General features: G+C 52.5%; 7 protein-coding genes across 7 annotated transcripts; 3 read left to right on the top strand and 4 right to left on the bottom strand.

Annotated features, from left to right (window-relative positions):
- Window positions 1–1123: 1123 nt before the first annotated feature.
- IAQ61_001401 (uncharacterized protein) lies at window positions 1124–3442 on the bottom strand. The gene is made up of 3 exons (XM_003839654.2): window positions 3191–3442; window positions 2806–3122; window positions 1124–2753 (listed from the first exon to the last, which is right to left on the bottom strand). Exons 1-3 carry the CDS (start codon window positions 3303–3305, stop codon window positions 1578–1580), a joined length of 1608 nt encoding a protein of 535 aa, XP_003839702.1. The 5' UTR covers window positions 3306–3442; the 3' UTR covers window positions 1124–1577.
- A 393-nt stretch (window positions 3443–3835) lies between these two features.
- On the bottom strand, window positions 3836–4564 carry IAQ61_001400 (uncharacterized protein; the record flags this gene model as incomplete). Its single annotated transcript, XM_003839653.2, has 1 exon — window positions 3836–4564. One exon carries the CDS (start codon window positions 4562–4564, stop codon window positions 3836–3838), a length of 729 nt encoding a protein of 242 aa, XP_003839701.2.
- A 526-nt stretch (window positions 4565–5090) lies between these two features.
- On the top strand, window positions 5091–9078 carry IAQ61_001399 (uncharacterized protein). The gene is made up of 2 exons (XM_003839652.2): window positions 5091–6455; window positions 6510–9078. Exons 1-2 carry the CDS (start codon window positions 5655–5657, stop codon window positions 8538–8540), a joined length of 2832 nt encoding a protein of 943 aa, XP_003839700.2. The 5' UTR covers window positions 5091–5654; the 3' UTR covers window positions 8541–9078.
- Window positions 9079–9081: 3 nt separating this feature from the next.
- IAQ61_001398 (uncharacterized protein) lies at window positions 9082–10986 on the bottom strand (the record flags this gene model as incomplete). The annotated part of the gene is made up of 2 exons (XM_003839651.2): window positions 9082–10224; window positions 10278–10986. 2 exons carry the CDS (start codon window positions 10984–10986, stop codon window positions 9683–9685), a joined length of 1251 nt encoding a protein of 416 aa, XP_003839699.1. The 3' UTR covers window positions 9082–9682.
- Window positions 10987–11244: 258 nt separating this feature from the next.
- Window positions 11245–12480, bottom strand: IAQ61_001397 (uncharacterized protein). Its single transcript, XM_003839650.2, has 4 exons — window positions 12297–12480; window positions 12059–12243; window positions 11588–12006; window positions 11245–11540 (listed from the first exon to the last, which is right to left on the bottom strand). The coding sequence occupies exons 1-4, from the start codon at window positions 12318–12320 to the stop codon at window positions 11407–11409; spliced, it is 762 nt and encodes a 253-aa protein (XP_003839698.1). The 5' UTR covers window positions 12321–12480; the 3' UTR covers window positions 11245–11406.
- Window positions 12481–14606, top strand: IAQ61_001396 (uncharacterized protein). The gene is made up of 2 exons (XM_003839649.2): window positions 12481–12666; window positions 12720–14606. Exons 1-2 carry the CDS (start codon window positions 12588–12590, stop codon window positions 14393–14395), a joined length of 1755 nt encoding a protein of 584 aa, XP_003839697.1. The 5' UTR covers window positions 12481–12587; the 3' UTR covers window positions 14396–14606.
- A 795-nt stretch (window positions 14607–15401) lies between these two features.
- Window positions 15402–18190, top strand: IAQ61_001395 (uncharacterized protein). Its single transcript, XM_003839648.2, has 4 exons — window positions 15402–15919; window positions 15978–16087; window positions 16140–17314; window positions 17367–18190. Exons 1-4 carry the CDS (start codon window positions 15682–15684, stop codon window positions 17866–17868), a joined length of 2025 nt encoding a protein of 674 aa, XP_003839696.1. The 5' UTR covers window positions 15402–15681; the 3' UTR covers window positions 17869–18190.
- The last annotated feature ends 743 nt before the right edge of the window (window positions 18191–18933 follow it).

The following is an 18933-nucleotide window of genomic DNA, read 5'->3' as shown; positions in this document are numbered from 1 at the left end:
AAGACGTTTGAAAATGCATGTACACTCCAAAGCATGGATAATAGATTGATCAAATAGTACAAGAAAAAGAGCGTGCATTTCTGAGCACTACCGCACTGCGAATTCCTTCCCCAAGACAGGAAATTAGCTTAAGTTCTTGTCAAAGTCGCTACCCGTGACCCCTTTTAGAACGAATTGAAGTCGGAAGCAAAGGAATCTGCCATATCACCGTCTTACAAACAAATGATCTATTCTATATTTTTTCTTTTTGCGCCCTTTGCAGAAACAAACGCCATCTTGGTCATAGTATTATCCAACTACCTACTAACATCATAATCTAACAGCTCCTCCTTGCCTACCTTATGCCCTCTATGCGTCTTCTACTATAATACCCCTCCCTACCTCCTCTAAGTTTTTTACTAGAAGCGGTTTTAGAAGACCTAGAAAGGGGGAAGGCGCAGAGTAAAAAAAAAGAGAAAAGGTATAGGAAAGAATTCCTATACAGGTAATACAAATTAAGCTAGGTATATATGATATACTTTAACTACGTAGATGTTATACAAAATGTTTTCTAGGTATTTACACGTTTATTCACAAGTTCAAGTCCCTTATAAATCCCCTCTAATATCTATAGCCCTCTTTACCCTTTAACTACAAAACCCTCTTAACTCGCATCCCCTCATCTTTTCTTCTTACCTCCCTCCTTCTCTCTACCCCTCCAATAAAACTTTTAAATAAGAAACCTCCTACACCCCTTAGATATATATAAAAAACACACATTTTAGTAGATCAAAATTAGATATTACTATCCTGCTCCTATACTCTACCCTGCTATACTGGTAGCCTACTCTATTTAGTTAAGAAAGAAAAGATGAGCAAGATGAGCAAGATAAGCGAAAGCACAGTAGTAGTGTTAGTAGTGTACTCTCTACTCTCTACCTCCCTCCCTACCTCCCTCCCTATTCCTACCCCCTATAAACAAGCTTAAGATGACCACCTACCCACCCCTCTTCCCACCTCTACCAAAACAATCCCACCCAAAAAATAACCCAACCCCCAAACTCCAGTCCACCCTAACACAAACACTACACATCACCCTACTCACCCTACCCTACCCACTCTATCCATCCCACCTCCCACCAAACCCCCACAACAATTCCACACAAACAACACCAGCCACCAGCCATGTTCCACGAGCACCATTATTCAAAGTCTCCAGTCAACATGGCCTTTTCTTTTCTTTTCTTTTCTTTTCCTTTTTTTTTTAAAAAAAAAGGAGTGAGACTTGGGTACATTGGCATGCATATTTGTCATAGGTCATGTCCAAACTTTCATTTGCTTTTGCATTTCCACCTCCAATTTCCCCTCCAATTTCCCCTCCGATTCGCACCTCCGCCGTCCTCTAAAAACCTGTTTTCCCGCTCCCTTCTAGCGCTTGTGCTTCCGTCTCAGACGAAAAACTCCTTTCCTATTCTCATACCCAACCAACACCCCTCCCCATGCTCTTCCTAGCCAAATCCTTCGATCCTCAAAAATAATCTCCCAAGACGCAACAAAAACACACCAAAGTCCGTCCGATTTCCCCCCAATCAATCCCCCTACTCCCAAACATTCGAAAACAAATCCTCGCTTCCTCCCGCCGCCCCTCCAAACCCACCCGCCGGCTTCGCCGCACCTCCCGTCTGCGTCGTCGGCGGCGCAGCGCTACTCCAGCCGCCAAAGTCGTCGTCCTGCGTGACCTGAGCCGGGGCGGGAGCGCCCCAGCCCACACTTGGCGGGGGCGCTGTGCTCGTGGCAGCGGGCTGACTCGGGGCACTAGAGGCCCAGACGTCGTTGCTGCCCCAGGCGTCCATGTTGGAGAAGCCGCCGCTGTAGTTGACGGCGGGTGCTGGTTTGGGCGCGGTGGGTGCGGCGGGCGATGTGAGGTTGAAGGCCGAGTTCATGGAGGGTGAGGCCATGGGTGGGCTTGTCATGCGTGGAGCCGGCGCGGGAGCCGAGGGCATGGAGAGGTCGAGGAGGTCGTTCATGCCGCTTGTGGCTGGAGCTGCTGACTTCGATGGCGCAGCAGAGGATGCGAAGGCATCGAAGCCGCTAAGGCCGCCTGCAGGACTCATGGTGCGGAGTTGGGATTGCTGCGCGGGAGGCGATTGCGGCTTCGAGGCGAAAAAGTTGCCTCCGCCACCGAACATGTTGGATGAGGAGGTCGTGGGCGGTGACTTTGCGCTAAAGTTGTCAAGGCCGGAGAAGGGGGAGGGTTTGGGTGCTGGTGCGGCCGAGAAGGAGAGACTGCTAAAGGCGTCGTTGATGCCACCGAGGGAAGACTGTTGTGGGGATGCTTGAGCTTGGGGAGAAGCGAGTCCACCAAAGGAGTCTTGTCGTGCATGCTGTTGTGGTTGGGGCGCTGCTGCGGGTTTGGATGCGTATAGGGATAGAATGGACTGCTTGAGATCAGGTCTTGAAGGGGCGGCGTTGGCAGCGGGACCTGTGCTAGAGGGTCGAGCAGGCTGTGCAGAAGGTCCTCCCCCTAAGAAGTCCAGTCCTAGTAGTGAATCACCGGCCTTGTGCTGTTTCGGTGGAGCTGCCTCTTGTCTCGGTGGAGCTGTGGTTCCTGCTGGCGGTCCCGTGCTGGGTCGTGCAGGGGCAGGTTCATCGCCAAAGAGATCGATTGCTGGCTGAGGCTTGGGTTCGGGCGGAGTAGGGCGACTCGAGCTCCCACTCAGACGTTGCGAGGCTGAGCGTTCGACTTGGACTTTTTCCTGGACTTTGCTCAAGGGCTGCTTATCTCGTCAGTCCAAGAAGACCACTAGTAAAGATGCTCAAACTCACCATGTCGTCATCATCAGCCTCGAGAGTCGACGGGTCTGGCACAGGTCCTTCCATGGTCCACCGCTTCGACTCATATTTTGTGCGAATGAAGTTTTCAATCTTGGCCTCGGAGGGAACATGGCCAGGTGCCAGCTTCGACTCCCAGTACTTGTTCGCCCTCGCATTGCCCCATTTCAGCACACTTTGGAGTTGCTCGTCGGTCCACGTGTCCAGATCGACGGATTTGACTTTGCTAATGTGCGTGCCCATGCCACGGTGAATGCCTGAGCAGCGGATGCATATGAAGACACCGAGGTTCCAGCTGGCCCAGCGAGGGTCTGTCATAGTGATGATGGTTAGCCAAGCAATTCCTTTTATACGTATGTAGCAGTTTAAAAGTACGCACGCTTGTTCCTCTTGCAGTCAGCGCATGTCTTGTTGCCCTCGAGCTTGACCAAGTTCTTCAGTGTTGCGCGATTCTGTTCCGCGCGATCAGCGGCAGGGTTGGGCCGCCGTGACATTGTGGGGTATTGCCGTCGTGTTATCGCGGTTGCGTGCTGTGCAGTCGCCTGGGCAAGAATGGGGGTGTAGTGTGCGACTCGAGGAGTTATATACAAAGGTAACGACACAGGACTGGCGAAAGGGTGGGAAGGGTCATGTGTAGAGACAGCCTTGTTCAGCCGGCCTGAAGCGTTGATTGTTTCCTCACCATTGACGAACGCCAAGCACTGCTAGTTACAGTGACCCATCGTTGGCTTGCGAATCACATGCCGGCAGGAAGCGTATACTCTGCCGGGTTTGGTTCAAGAAGAATATATCACTATTCATGGAGGACATTTTGCTGTTGAATGTTTGTCGAGTATGAATCCATTTCCTCTCTCTCTCTCTCTCTCTCTCTCTCTCTCTCTCTCACTCACTCACTCTCTCTCAATGCAGCTGGTCGACCAAAGGCACCCTCTTACCAAGTGCCTGGCCTGGGTATCAAGGTACAACGACTATGACTCTATAGAATACAAGGCTTACTCGCAACAAAAATCAACACCAGCCATCTTTATGCAGGTCGGAATCTCCAATCGTCCCAGTCCTCGTCATCCGACTCGCTCTCTCCCTCTTCCTCTTGTGGCGAGGGATGCGTCACAACGTCCTTTTGTGGCACAGTTTGTACCGACTTGGTTCGCAGCGCCTCTCTCTGTTCGCGTAGTCTTTTGACGCGTTCCTCCAAGCCATCCATTTCCTCAAACTCGTCCTCTAGTGCACGAGCAGCATCCTCCTTTTCGCCCTCCATCTCCTCGTCGTTCTTGGCCCGTTGTGCGCTCTGGTCTTGTCGTGCCTGTGCAGCGATCTCGGCGGCGGACATGGGCGCAGATTCGACGACTGCATTGGCATAGAATGTGGGTGGAGGCTGGGCGGCCTTCTCTTGGTCGATCTCGTTCATGAAGGCGTCGAGCTCTGCTTCCGCTGCTGCGTCGAGGGGTGGATTCGCGGCCTTTGGGGTATCTGGGGGTTGTACAGCCGTTGCTGGCGCATCTTCTGGTGGTGCATCCGTCGGCGCATCGACAGGCGCATCATCGTCTTGGTCGGCCTCCGCATCGAAGAAGCCAGCTGGCACGCCGGCCTCCTCTTCGGTCCGTGTTCGTTTGCTGTCTTTTGCGCTTTGCTCTGCGGCCTTGCGCTTCTTGGAAGCCGGCGCTGTTGCAGGGCTTGCCGACTGTTGCAGCGCTTTTTGGGCCTCCTGTCGAGCGGCGCGTTGCTGACGCAGCAAGGATCGCGCGTCCGCCATGTTTTGGGACTTGTGGTGTAGATGGAAGGAAGGTTCTAGACGATTTCCTTTTCTCCTTCTTTCTTTTTCTTTATTGCGGACGGTTTATGATGACGGTGATGATGATGATGATGATGATGATGATGATGATGAATTATGTAGGTATGCTAGGTACTTCTTCCGTGTTTGATGTGTGGTGCTGGTGCTGGTGTTGTTGGTGTTCTGTATGTTATAGAGTATGTGTGTGTGTGTGTGTGTGCGTGGTAGTGTATCCTTGGGCCTGGACTTTGGAGAGAGCAAGGGCAAGACAGGGCAAGACATGGACAGACATGGACAGACATGGACAGGCATTCGCATTGGCCAGGGTTCAACTTCACTCCTCACTGACAATTCACTGGCCAGGATTACGAATTACGGCAGCCAAGCCTTTTTCGGTCGGCAAAACGCTGCGTCCAAGCTTCTCCACCTCCTCACCACCTGCTCCATTCCCGTTGCCCGCACCTACACACACACACACACACACACACACACACACACACGCACATATCACACACACACATCACACACACACACACATCACACACACACACACATCACACACATCACACACATTTGCGCTCTCACCCACGCCTCCTTGCCTGCTCTTTGAGAGTGCGCCTCGCCACACATTCTCTGTGCGCATTCGCAAAGCTATCCATCCCATTCTGTTTGACTTCCCCCTCCTCCATTGTCCCTCATCTCCGACGCGCTTCTTCTTGAATTGCGCGACGGCCTCTTCCTTCGCGCCTGCGAGGTAATACCGCGCACCAAGAAAGAAGCCGCCATCTGCAGAACGGCAGTTTGGACGACCAATCGCCCCCCTTTCTCTCTCTCTCTCTCTCTCTCTCTCCGAAGCACAGGCAGGAACAGCCTATTTGTGTTTGTTTTCATAGTTAGAAGACGGCTGTGTGCGTCAGCTTGTGCCCTACTGTCGGCTGTACGCAACCAGGACGAATTGGAGGGGGCTTCTTCTGTAGAGACTTATTGCATCGTGCTGCGTCCCATAGCTTAAGCTGCCTTGCGTAGTTGCCTTCGTGTGTTGAAAATCCATTGTTGCCTGTCCAACAACACCATGGCCGGTAAGCATCCACCCGCAACCAAGAGGGGCGCCCGTGTCCAGCGACGGCGCGCCCCCTCACCACCTCACTCCAGCTCTGCGCATGCGCGACCAACCAAGAACACAAAAATCTCCCTTGGAGCTGGTGGGACCGACGCTGACACCGCCGCCGCAGAAGAAACACGACGATCCGGTCGCGCCAACAAGGGCCACCACACCAAGAGAGATGTCCTGGACGAGCCATCACCTGCTGTTGCTGCTCCCAAGCCTCCCGCCAAAGCAGCAGCGCCCGCCAGGTCGGATAGGAAGGCGGACGGGCCAGTCAAAGGCGGCAAGAAGGGCCAGGCCGTACGCGCGCAATCCACACAGTCGACCGAGCACGAGCAAGAGGACGAGGAACAGGGCGATGACCTGATCCGCTGTGTCTGTGGCGACCAGCGCGACATTCGTGGTCGCCAGATGATCTGCTGCGACACATGCGAGGCCTGGCAGCACAACAAATGCCTGGGCCTTCCCGAGGGCGACTTCTGGAACAACAAAAACTACTACTGTGAGCGATGCAAGCCAGAGGATCACGTCGAGCTGCTCGCCGCCATGGCCCGCGGGGAGAAGCCCTGGGCTCGCAAGAAGGGCTCCAAGGCAAAGGCCCGCCCCAGCGATGTCAAGCAGGAGACCATGTCGGAAACGGCCAGTACACCACAGCAGGCAACGACGCCTTCGCAAGCAGCACCAGCGCCCGCCGAAGCACAGAGTCCCACTCCCACGCCTGCGCCGGTACACTCTGAAGAGGCTACGAATGGGCAGACAGACGCAAAGGTACGTTGTCCCTTCTTTGCTGGCCATATACTCCAGACTGACAGTCAACTCCAGTCCGAGAGCAAGAGCCAGCCTCAATCCCCTGCCGGCGAGAAGCGTCGCCACGAGCCTACGGCTGAAAAGGCCAATGCAAGCAAGAAGCGTAGAAAGTCCAGCCACCATGAAAGCAAGGCTGCTACACAAAACGCCCCGGCTGCGGACATTGACGCCTTGCCCCAGAATCAAAAGGCTATTGCGGAGAAACTCCGTGAGATTCTTGTGCCACTAATCAGTGAAGCGTCGAATGCACGAGGCTATCGCATCCCCGACGGCCAGACAGCGAGGTCTCTGGCAACCCAGTACACTCTCCAAATTAGCCACGCTGCGTTTGCAGCTTATGGAGAACCCTCTGGCGTGGAGTCGCCCTACCTGGCCAAGATCCGCATGATCATGTTCAATGTCAAGAAGAACACCGTCCTTGTCGATCGCATGCTCTCTGGGAGTTTGAAGGCACAGGAGTTCGTCAAGATGGAGGCAGAAGAAATGGCCAGCGAAGACAAACAGCGCGAGTATGCCGCCATGAGAGAAGCGGTCGAGAAGCAGGCCATCCTGACAGAAGAGACGGGACCGCGCCTGCGCAAGACACACAAAGGTGAGGAGATTGTGGGAGAGACTGATAACGAGAGCCATGAATTCAAACAGCCAGAACTACGCGAGAGAGAAAGTGTCCCCGAGGATACGGCACAGTCGCCTGTTGGAAATCGTCCACCGCAGAGTCCCGCTAGCGCAACACGCAACCCAACGGTAGCAGAAACGCCTGGTGAGCAAGCAGACGCGGCACGTCGCCCTTCAACCAACTTTGACATCAACTCCGTCTTCAACAAAGTACGGTCACCACAGCACGACCAACAATCGTTTCTACGTCGCACGAGCTCAATGCAAGTCCAGGACAAGCCACCGGCTGCTGTCGATGATGCAGATGTCGACCGGCTGCTCAAGGACGAAGACAACGACGTCGAGATGTCAGGGTACTCTTCGGACCCCACGGTCTGTTGGCAAGGCACCATTCACATGCAGTCGATGGAACCTTTTGATGCCGTAGCTCGATTTGTTGCGGGTGGCGATTTTGGCCAAGTCGTGCCATGGGAGAAGCTCCTCACAAACTCACTCTCTGTTCAGGGTCGCATAGAAAGCGCAAAGGGAAACGACTATATCCGAGGCATTGCAAACACCGAAAGCCACGAGGTCGCTATCCTGGCCATCAGCCCGGTAACCTCCGAAGGACGTGCCATTCTGGATCATCTCTTCACCTATTTCCATTCGCGAGGCCGCTGGGGCGTCGTTCCCGTCGACACATCGAGCGACGGCATCTTGCGGGATCTCTACGTGATCCCAATCGAAGCTGGTGGCGGCAACCTACCTCCCTTCATCGACATGCTCGAGCACTGTACCATCGAGACACCTCGCAAAGAGCCCATGATGATTCTCGTCCTCATCGCCAAGCTCCCAGAGATGAAGCCTCAGATGCCGCCACACCAACACCCTGCAGCACCCTATCCCCAGCAAGACCAAACACCAGCCCACGCACCTCATCCACCAAACACAAACGGTCCCTCTGTATCCCCAGCACCCAATCCCCACGCCCCCCAATTCTCCCCCGTAGGCCCAGGCTTCCCACAAGGCTCCTACACAAACTCCTACGTCGCACCCACACCACCCACCGGCCCCCCTCCCTATGCCATGCAACCACATCCACAGCAACACCAACCACACCAACCACACCAGTACCAACAACAACAACCACACCAGTACCAACAACAACAACCACCCCCACCCCACCACCAAATCCCCCGCGCCCTCGACATTCTCGGCCCTTACATCGACGCCCCCGTCATCGTCACCATCCTCGGCTCCAACCTCTCCCAAAACCAAGCCGTGTCGGAGCTGCAGATGACTAATCTCCGCCATATCGTCGAGCATATCCCCGAGGCGAGGACGAATCTTAGCGTGTTGACGGATCATCTGCGCATGAAGAGTGAGGCTAGTGGTGTGTCTGGTGCGGTCGGTGGTGGGAATGGAGGGGGGGGTGTACAGCAGCAGCAATAGCAATAGCAGCAGCATGGAGGTGGGATTGGAATGGCAGGTGGGATTGGAAAAACCGGGGTTTTGGCGTGGTGCGTGGTGCGTGGTGTGTGTGCATGTAGTTCATGCTTTTGCACCCTTTGTACATTTTATCTCACCAGTTTTAGTCTCGGTGGGAAGCACTATGGTTGTGTTTTTTTCTTCTCTCTTGCGGTCGAAAATCAATCGGATTATGTATATGGTTATGTTGTTTGCAAAGGGCAAATCTTTCTTTCTTTCTTTCTTTCTTTCTTTCTTTCTTTCTTTGGAGGGTTTTTAAGGTTTGACTCATGACGATTTGGCTTTTTCTTTTTCTTTTTCTTTGTTCTTTTCTTGGTTTTTGGAGGGGTGTTGGTCGGGGGCGTGGGTTTGGTATGCTGGAGGCAAGGCAGGGAAGGAATTTTCTCCTTTTCCTACTCAACGCCCCCTTTTTTTTTTTCCTCGTCTGCTTTTTCTTCTTATTTTTCTTTCATCATTTCGTACTCGTTCCCCTTTTTCCCTCTTCTTCTTCTTCTTCTTCTTCTTCTTCTTCTTTCTTCTTCTTTCTTCTTCTTTCTTCCTCCTCCTCCTCCTCTTCTTCCCCTTCTTCTTCTTTTCTTCACTCTTCGCGAGATTTCCTGCTCGTTACGCACATACACGTCTTTGCACGCAATCAAGGCCGGCGGTGAGAGGGTTTTTCTCCTCTTCTCTCTATGTCTGGGAGGTTAGGGATTGGGTTAAGATTGGTCATGGGAGGGGCGATTGAGGAATTGGAAGTCCTTTGTTTTTCGTTCTTCTTCTATTTTAGTAGGCATGGTTGGCTGCTTGGCTTGGTTTAGGCGGGACTTAGCTATGAACGTGATGTGTATTTGGGTTTATACTGTTATACCGAGTGGTGCGGGATATGCGTGAAGAAGCTCATACTTTGACAAGTGTGTTTGGCGGAGTGGGGTTCTAAACACAGTGTCCAAGTAAGGGTCTATCCGGACTAGAGTGTGTAGGATGTGAGAAATTTTCTTGGTTTGATTGTGTACAGCAAAGTTATCAACAACAATTTCCAGTGTACCAAACTTCCTCCAAACAACACCAACAAGCAACCAACCAACTCAGTCCAGCAAAAGACATCGAACCCCCCCTCCTCCTCTCCCTCAATCCTCCCAATAATGACTATCCAATACCTCCGCCCCTCCACACATCTCATATCCGAGTGGAAGCATCTTGCTAAACCGCCCATGTCTGCTAAAGCAATACAAACACAGCAAATTATTCTGCCACGCCTCCGCCTCGCCCTTGAACACTGAAAATATCTCCGTATCGACGAGATGCAGCGACCGGGCCCAGCTGGGCGTCGTCTCGGGACTGGGGCTGCGACTGCGACTGCGACTGCGACTGCGGCGTGGCACCGAGCATGTGCGCGGGCGGCGGCGGACGGGTGTGCTAGGTGTGGCGTCTGGGCGGAAGGAGGAGAGTTGGGGGAGTAAAGCTAGGGGGTCGGAATTGGGGGAGAGGGGGATGGAGGCTGTGCGTTCGGTGAATTCTTCGGTGTGAAGGAGGTTGTGGTTGTTGATGTCTGGTGGTCTGGAAGTTCGAGAGCTTGTGGGATGGCTGCGCGCCTCGGGATATGTATTGGTGCGCATCTTTTTGGTCAGCATGCGTGGTTGGTCGGCCATTTCGAAGGTTCTTTTGTCGGCTGTATGGCAGTCAGCTGGCATGTTGTCAAGGCAGGAAGAATACGTGACGTACGACTCATGCTTCTTCCTGACATTGGACTTGGAAGAATGCTAGCCGACCAAGTCGAGGCTAGAGTGGACTCATCAGTTGCTGCTGATGTGGGAGGCTCAGTATCCGGCGGTGTCAGAGAGATGTCAGAGTCGATGTCACAGAACATCAGGGGTGAGGAAGGTGCGTTTGGCCTGTCAATGCTGCCATCTGGTGGTAACAAAAACCGTGTCGAAGGCAATCGCAAGCCACTGATATTAGGTTGCTGAGGTGGGGATGCAGCTTTGTTACATGATCCACGCAGTATGCCTCTAAGTGTCGCCTGCTTGCCCAAACTCTTCTCATCAGCGTTCATACCTGTAATGTCCGTCGAGCTGCTTCTAGACGACGTAGAACTGGTGAGGCTCAGCGAAGTAGTGACGCGTGAGGGTGACTCAAGAGCTGGCGTGCCATCAGTGCCCTGAAGAGAGGCCCTCTGAAGCCGCGCCTCATCTGCAACACGAAGCTTATCACGAGCATCCTGAGCCATGCTTGCCCCACCGACCCATACCGTTCTGGGACCATATGATTTTGGATGAGACACCGCTGTTGTGCGCTGTGACGTATTACTGCTCTTCGATGCATGGCTGTCCTCGCCGTTGATCTCCTTCAGGAGCTTTTTGAGAAAGGAACTCGAGGGGCCTGGGTTGCAAAGGCTGAGGTCACTCGGACGTGGTGAGGGAGTAGTAGTCATAGTAGTATAGGATGCTCATACGGATCGATGTAAGTGATGCAGGGTAATCGATGCGGGCGAGCAATACGAAAGCCTCAGATGTTGCGGATGGAGGTGAGGCGACCGTGAGGAATGGGTATCATTGAGACAAGAAGAAACTGAACATGCAGTAGCAAGGGTCCACGCAAGATAGGAAGGTAGCAAGGGCTGTGCAAATGCGATCCATCCTGCAAGGAAGGGACAAGGCTCGCAAAGAAAAGTCTGATCGGTTTCCCGTGGCAGTGAGCAAAGACGGAATATCAAAAATGTCAGTCATGATGGGGTGGTATTCAGCTACGGTGTGCCACATAGCTTTCACCGAGTATGGTATACTACAAGCCACGTTCTATCATATCGAGGCTTTTTCATTACGCCAGAACGCATCATTCGGTATCGTGATCATCATGTCTCCGACATCTCGGTGTCCTCGGCCTTGGCCAGACCGTGCTCCTTGAGCAGAGCATCGATCTCGTCTGCGCTCCAAAGGTGGTGGTAGATCTTACCTGTCTTTGTCTTTCCGACTGTAGCAAACTCGACTGTGACAAGTTAGCAGGCGTTGCGAATGGTTGCAATCTGGACGTACTCTTCTCGCTGCTGAGCTTAGTAGAGTCCATGGTCTTGCTCAGCACCTTCACGGCGAGTCCGCATGCCTCCTTCAAGTCACACTCTTCCTTGTAGTCCTGCTTCAACAAGCTCTGAGCAGACGCATTGTTCGCCCCAACACTCGTCGCCTTCCAGCCACCGTAGTTGCCACTGGGATTGCTTTGGTATAGCTGGAACTGTCGCTGTGGGTCCCAGCCTGCATAGATAAAAGACACACCAAACGGCCGGAGACCACCGTGTTGCGTGTAACCTTGTTTGAGATCGCATAGCCGGCGGACTAGCTGCTCGCAGGGAATGTCTTCATTGTATGTGAGGAGGTAACGCTGGGCGGCTTGACGGGCGTAGTTGATGAGAATGTTGGCATCGGCAGTCATGCCGGCTACAGCGCAGATCATGTTGCTATTTTAGCATTAGCAAACTGTGCCGATGCTTGCAAGACATCGTGACGCACTCATTGAGGATGTACAACTTCTCCGCCGATGTGTCTTGCTCCAATAGCTTGCTGGTGACCTTCCTCTCTGCAGCCAGAACGATGCCGTCCTTTGCTAATATTCCGAGAGCTGTTCCGGCGTGCGAGATAGCCTCAAGCGCATATTCGACCTGGTAAAGGCGGCCTTCGGGGGAGAAGATGGTCGTCTACATCCGACAATTAACACCCTTCCATGCAACATGCCATTACATTCGCTTACCCGGGAATCGTATCTCCGCGACATGATTGTAGTCTATCGAGTGGTATCCCAATAGAGTAGTATCGATTGTGTACGGTGGGCGGAGGGGGAGATATACGGCGGTAAGGCGTGGTTTAGTGGGCTGGTGTTGATGAGAGCTCCAGGCCCCAAGCTCATACGCGTCGGCGATTGATGTGCCAAGCCCCGACCAAAAGTTGACGTCGAACGCGACAACACCAGCACTTGGATTGCAGAGTCGCTGCAAAGGCTATTTACGCGCATAAACTGTCCTGCATCTGTGTTTTTATCGCCATGTCTGATATACCGACTCGACCACCACCACCGGCGCCCCCGCTACCACCAGGCTGGACAGAACACAAGGCACCCACTGGTAGCTATGAGCCGCTCGCTGCGTCACATGGGGAGCACGACTAACAGCTACAGGGCACACTTACTACTACAACAAGCAAACAAAAAAGTCGACATACACGCGGCCTACCCTGCCCATAATACCGGCACCACTACCAACACCACTCCATCACTCTCTGCCTCCCAAGCCTCCATCATACCATGCGCCGCCCCCACAACTTGCGGAGCCATCGCAGAATGCATTCGACCCGCAGCGGTCGCTACAGGAGTTGATTTTTGCAAGTGCACCCAAGGAGTTTGTAAAACCTGCAGGAAACCACACGGGAAGAGGAGGCCACCGAGGAGGCTTCCGCAGCGGTCGAGATAACTTCCATGATAGGCGCAGAACACAAGACGACCGACCAAAACACAGAAACGACATTCCAAATTGTGCACCATGGGTACTAGTCAGGACGAAGTTTGGGCGCCGGTTCGTGTGGAACAAGGACACCAATGAGAGCTTCTGGAAGTTTCCTCCGGATGTGTTGAAGGCTGTGATGGAGTACGATAGGAAGGAACGAGAAAAGAGGGAACGACGAGCACGTGGGGAGCCAAGCGAAGACGAGGCCGAGGATGAGGCCATGGCAGAGATTGAAGCTGAGCTTGCTGAGGCGGAAGAAGAGGTCGAGATTGTCGAAGTGGATGGCGAAGAAGGCATGGAGAACGACGAGGAATATGAGGAAGTAGAGGTTACCGACGACGAAGGCGAGGGATCAGGAACTGCGTCAAAACGACAACGCACCGCAGAGCCAGGCGACAACCAACCCCCAGATACCAACGAAGACGACGACCTAGCCTGGCAAATCGCGCAAATGGAAGAAATGGAAATGGGCGGCATGGACCAAGAGGAAGAATACTACGACGACGAAGAGCCACCTCTGACCGAAGAAGACTGCAAAGCTCTCTTCAAAGAGCTTCTCGACGACAAACAAATAAGCCCTTTTACACCGTGGGACAAGATCCTCGAAGATGGCGTCCTCTACGACGACGAGCGCTACAAGGCATTACCTAACATGATGGCTCGCAAGGAATGTTTCAATGAATGGGCGCGCGACAAGTCCATCTTCCTGAAGGAGCAGCGCGCAAAACAGGCAAAACTCGACCCACGAATACCCTATCTCGCGCTGCTAGACCGCCATGCAACGCCGAAGCTCTACTGGCCTGAGTTTCGCCGCAAATTTAAGAAGGAACCGGAGCTCAAAGATGGCAAGTTGCCAGACAAGGAGAAGGAAAAGTTGTATCGTGAGCACATCAAACGTCTTGGAATGCGGTCAGCAGATCTCAAATCCGATCTTTCGGCCCTATTGCGCGCACAGCCTCTTGCTCTGCTGAACCGCACCACCACGCTCGACACTCTGCCCTCTACTGTCCTGACAGATTTGAGGTTCATATCCCTGCCACCATCAACGCGCGAATCGCTCATCAAAACGTACATTTCCACGTTGCCAGCCCCACAAGAGGGCGTGGTGTACTCTGCAGAAGAAGAAGCCGAGCGTGCGAAGAAGTTTGCGGAACGCGAGAGGAGAGAGAAAGCACTTGCCGATCGCGAGCGCAGGGTCAGGGAGGAGAAGAGGAAGCAAGAGAGGGAATTGGCGTATGGAAAGGGGAGATTGAGGGAGGAGGAAGAGGAGATTGAGAGAGCGATGAGGGTTGGCAAGGAGGGACTGAAGGGCCATTTGATGGAGAAGCATAGATCTGCTGAGATGGATTGAGCCTATCTTTTGCGAGGAAGCATGGCAGAATGGAAGGCATCAAAATCCCAATAGTCGGCCATTTGTGTATATGTATATAGGAACAGGTAGAGAGAAATGCTTGAAATTCGAGGTCGAGGAAGGATTCGAGCGGTGGGTTGAGTAGGTCTCTGACTGGAATACAAACAAGCATTCGAAGCTACTTTCTCGTGTAGATCTGGAGTCTCATGTACGGTATGTCTGCACTACCACTGTCAACTGTCTCTAGCTTCTAGCACGTGTAGACGTGTCACATGTACTTGGACATCAGACATGGCCAGTACCATCCCTGTCAACCGATGCACTTGCAGATGACACAGTGTTAGCATTGTATGGCAATCTGTCGACATGACTGCCTAGTTGTGCGAACAAAGAGCTTGCAAGGATCCTTTTGAGTCATCACGGTCCATTACAGAGCGCATGTGTCAGGAACTGTCCAGAGTGTGCAGAGGACACCTGGAAACAAGTCTTGCAAGGCTTAGACATGGGTGAGGCTTGTGCTCACTAGCGCGGGGTCATGCCATGCCGATGCGATTCGAATGTTTGAAGTTCTGTACAATGAGTGTACTCCTACCTAGGGACCCATATTCAGCTTACCTAAAGTAGGTGATGGCCGATTGGGGAGAGGAGGGGGGTTGTTCGACTGGACGGTGTTGTCACTTGTCACTTGTCCCCTTGGTCGTTCTCGCTTCTTTTTGTAGTTGGGTACTTATCTAGTACTACTAGTAGGCGAACAATCAATGAGGACAGCTATGGCCTTTCAATCGGGGCATATCCCAGACAGTCACCAGCCATACCGCAGTTACTGTAGACACCGTATAGTACGCAGTAGCCAGATCAACGCAGTAGAAGGTTCGAGTAGGCCATCAAACCACACGTGTCCTGTAAGAAGACTGCGGCAAGAAATTGAGGCTGATTGTGCGTGCGTGTGGAGGGGGAAGGGACCACCGTGGCGCTAAATGGACAGTGCCCTAGTCCACTTTCGGCTCGGACTTCGAAGTGAACAGATGGCGATTTCGAAAGTTGCAGGACCAATCTCCATATAACAACGAGCACCCTCACCGCTCCTCCCTTCTTTCTCCTCACCTACCTCCCTGGGCTTCTCAACCCGCCTTGCTTTCTTTTCTCCTGTTTTGACGAGACCCGGAGCTTTTAACAAACTCCACGTCGTAAGCATTGTGCGAGCTCCAAGAGAGTTACGCCGACCTTTGTTCCCGCCATTCGAGGCCCACTCAGTCTTTTATAAGACTCCTCAACTCACATCCACAATGGCGCGAAGCTCGCGGAGCGCCAGCAAGCGGTCGACATGGTCGATTGCTTTCTACCTTCTCCTCGTCCTGGTCGGCGGCTTGATGCTGGCAAAGACAGCACACGCCGCCGACGACTCGGCCAAGGAGGACAGCAATGCTGTCTCTGGCCCTGTCATCGGTATTGATTTGGGAACGACCTACTCTTGTGTCGGTATCATGAAGAACGGCAAGGTGGAAATCATCACAAATGACCAGGGTAAGCTTGATAACAACTCTTGGACTACTCGACGCAAAACTGACACATGTCCCTACAGGTAATCGTATCACACCTTCATGGGTAGCCTTCACCGACGATGAACGTCTTGTTGGAGATGCCGCAAAGAACCAGTTCGCCAGCAACCCCCACCGCACCATCTTCGATATTGTAAGCACCTGTCTACCCTGATACAGCTTTCTCGGTCCTAACACACGCATAGAAACGTCTCATCGGACAGAAGTTCAAGGACAAGTCCGTTCAGTCTGATATCAAGCACTTCCCCTTCAAGGTCATCAACAAGAACGGCCAGCCCCATGTCAGCGTCGAAGTTCACGGCAAGGAGACCACATTCACACCCGAGGAGATCTCGGCCATGGTTCTTGGCAAGATGAAGGAGGTCGCCGAAAGCTACCTTGGAGAGCCTGTCAAGAACGCCGTCGTCACGGTTCCCGCTTACTTCAACGACGCTCAGCGCGCTGCCACCAAGGATGCCGGTACTATTGCCGGTCTCAACGTCCTCCGTGTCGTCAACGAGCCCACCGCTGCCGCTCTCGCCTATGGTCTTGACAAGACCGACGAGAAGGAACGCCAGGTTCTCGTCTACGATCTCGGTGGTGGTACTTTTGATGTCTCCATCCTCGCAATCGAAGAGGGTGTCTTTGAGGTCCAATCTACTGCCGGTGACACCCATCTCGGTGGCGAAGATTTCGACAATCGTGTGATCAACCACTTTGTCAAGAAGTTCAACAAGGAGAACGACGTGGATATCACCAAGGACGCCAAGACGATGGGTAAGCTCAAGCGCGAAGTTGAAAAGGCCAAGCGTACGCTCTCTTCGCAGAAGACGACCAAGATTGAAATCGAGTCTTTCTACAAGGGCAAGGACTTCTCCGAGACCCTGACCCGGGCCAAGTTTGAGGAGCTGAACAACGACCTCTTCAAGAAGACGCTCAAGCCTGTTGAGCAGGTTCTGAAGGATGCCAAGCTCAAGAAGAGCGACATTGATGACATTGTTCTCGTCGGTGGCTCCACCCGTATTCCCAAGGTTCAGGCCATGCTCGAGGAGTTCTTCGGAAAGAAGGCTCGCAAGGACGTCAACCCCGATGAGGCTGTCGCTTACGGCGCCGCTGTACAGGGTGGTGTTCTCGCTGGTGATGAGGCTACCAACAAGATTATTCTCATGGACGTCAACCCGCTCACTCTTGGTATCGAAACTACTGGTGGTGTCATGACCCACCTCATCAAGCGTGGAACCACCATTCCCACCAAGAAGTCCCAGATCTTCTCTACCGCCGCCGATAACCAGCCCGTAGTCCTGATTCAGGTATACGAAGGTGAACGAGCGCTTACAAAGGACAACAACAATCTTGGAAAGTTTGAGCTGACCAACATTCCGTAAGTTGCAATATTTGAAAATTAATGATGATTAGCAGCTAACAAGTCATAGCCCTGCACCTCGTGGTGTTCCTCAAATCGAGGTTACTTTTGAGCTCGATGCCAACGGTATTCTCAAGGTTTCCGCCGTCGACAAGGGTACTGGCAAGGGTGAGAGCATTACCATCACCAACGACAAGGGCCGCCTCAGCACCGAAGACATTGAGCGCATGGTTGAAGAGGCCGAGAAGTACGCCGAGGAGGACAAGGCCAACCGTGAGCGCATTGAGTCGCGCAACAAGCTCGAGAACTACGCCTACAGTCTTAAGAACCAGCTCAACGACGACGATGGTCTCGGTGGCAAGATCGAAGAAGACGACAAGGAGTCTCTTCTCGAGGCTGTCAAGGAGACCCAGGACTGGCTCGAGGCCAACGCTGCCGAGGCTGCCGCCGAGGACTTTGACGAGCAGTTCCAGAAGCTGTCTGATGTCGCTTACCCCATTACCTCGAAGCTCTACGGCTCTGCCGGTGGTGCTGGAGAGGATGATGCTGAGCCAGACCACGACGAGTTGTAAATGCATCAATCAAGTGCGATGTAGGAGTCGCAAGCTGAGTTTGATACCGTTTAATGCATCTTGGCCGGTTATTTTGAAAAGACTACCGCTGTTTTTGCGGACCGTGTATGAGTAAAAGTGCAGATGGGAAATGGCTCTAATAGAGTATCCTCGGCGATGTATGCGGAGTTTGGTTTGATACGTTAAGGAACAACGATATCATGAATTGAATTGCATTAAAGATGATTGTATTTGCTGTGTGACGTGATGTTGGTGTTGTTTCTACCCGTGGTTTGTGTATGCATGGCTAGCATGTAGAGTGGATTCATCTTATATATCCAACGCTCTGCCTACATTTTTACTTGGGCGTGCCGCGTAGTAAACTACGTTGCATCTTTGTGCTGTGTACAAGTCTAAGTCTGATTGTTGTTGGCGTTTACTATTACCTCTATTACTATATCTAGTACTACCTTGGTACCCAACTGGATATCGCGATGTATTGATACCTATCTTAATATCGCGATAATTTGGTACCTGTCTCCATGCGTAGCTTGATACCCACCTTGATATCGCGGTATATTGATACTTACTTTGTTACCTACCACGATATCGCGATATATCGATATCTACCTTACTACCCATCTTGATACCCGCCACGATATCGCGATATATCGATACCCACCTTCGTGCCTATCTTGATACCCACCTTCGTGCCTATCTTGATACCCACCTTCGTGCCTATCTTGACACCCACCTCAACATCGCGATATACCTACACTAATACACTGCTACATCAACGTCAGCATCGCCATACATCGCAACCTTACCGTAACTATCAGTCGCCTTTTTAATACATCTATAGTTCTTGCTGCAAAATAGTTTGCAACGGGCTTGCGGCACGATGTAGTTTGATGTCACGTGTGGTATTCTTATTCTTATTGTTGTTGTTGTTGTTAGTATTGCTGGGGGTGGAAATGAGAAGTTTGTGTCGCATTTATAAATAAATATCTTTTTGTTTTGGGGGCTTGGGGGGGGGATTGGGATGGCATGGATGATGGGTTGATTCTTATAAGGTTGGATAACGAG

Source organism: Plenodomus lingam, assembly GCF_022343315.1.
Source record: "Plenodomus lingam strain CAN1 chromosome Unknown contig_12, whole genome shotgun sequence".
In the NCBI taxonomy this organism is placed as follows: Eukaryota; Fungi; Ascomycota; class Dothideomycetes; order Pleosporales; family Leptosphaeriaceae; genus Plenodomus; species Plenodomus lingam.
The sequence above is the reverse complement of the archived record's forward strand: the minus strand, read 5'-3'. Positions and strand labels throughout refer to the sequence as shown.

Coding starts and splice junctions, on each gene's coding strand:
- IAQ61_001395 (XM_003839648.2), top strand. CDS start 15,682: ATGGCGCGAAGCTCGCGGAGCGCCAGCAAGCGGTCGACATGGTCGATT. Junction 15,920..15,977: donor AATCATCACAAATGACCAGG/GTAAGCTTGATA, acceptor ATGTCCCTACAG/GTAATCGTATCACACCTTCA. Junction 17,315..17,366: donor TTTGAGCTGACCAACATTCC/GTAAGTTGCAAT, acceptor AACAAGTCATAG/CCCTGCACCTCGTGGTGTTC.
- IAQ61_001397 (XM_003839650.2), bottom strand. CDS start 12,320: ATGTCGCGGAGATACGATTCCCGG. Junction 12,244..12,296: donor CGCGGAGATACGATTCCCGG/GTAAGCGAATGT, acceptor TGTCGGATGTAG/ACGACCATCTTCTCCCCCGA. Junction 12,007..12,058: donor AAGTTGTACATCCTCAATGA/GTGCGTCACGAT, acceptor ATGCTAAAATAG/CAACATGATCTGCGCTGTAG.
- IAQ61_001401 (XM_003839654.2), bottom strand. CDS start 3,305: ATGTCACGGCGGCCCAACCCTGCCGCTGATCGCGCGGAACAGAATCGC. Junction 3,123..3,190: donor TGACTGCAAGAGGAACAAGC/GTGCGTACTTTT, acceptor TCACTATGACAG/ACCCTCGCTGGGCCAGCTGG. Junction 2,754..2,805: donor AGGCTGATGATGACGACATG/GTGAGTTTGAGC, acceptor CGAGATAAGCAG/CCCTTGAGCAAAGTCCAGGA.
- IAQ61_001396 (XM_003839649.2), top strand. CDS start 12,588: ATGTCTGATATACCGACTCGACCACCACCACCGGCGCCCCCGCTACCA. Junction 12,667..12,719: donor AGAACACAAGGCACCCACTG/GTAGCTATGAGC, acceptor TAACAGCTACAG/GGCACACTTACTACTACAAC.
- IAQ61_001399 (XM_003839652.2), top strand. CDS start 5,655: ATGGCCGGTAAGCATCCACCCGCAACCAAGAGGGGCGCCCGTGTCCAG. Junction 6,456..6,509: donor ATGGGCAGACAGACGCAAAG/GTACGTTGTCCC, acceptor AGTCAACTCCAG/TCCGAGAGCAAGAGCCAGCC.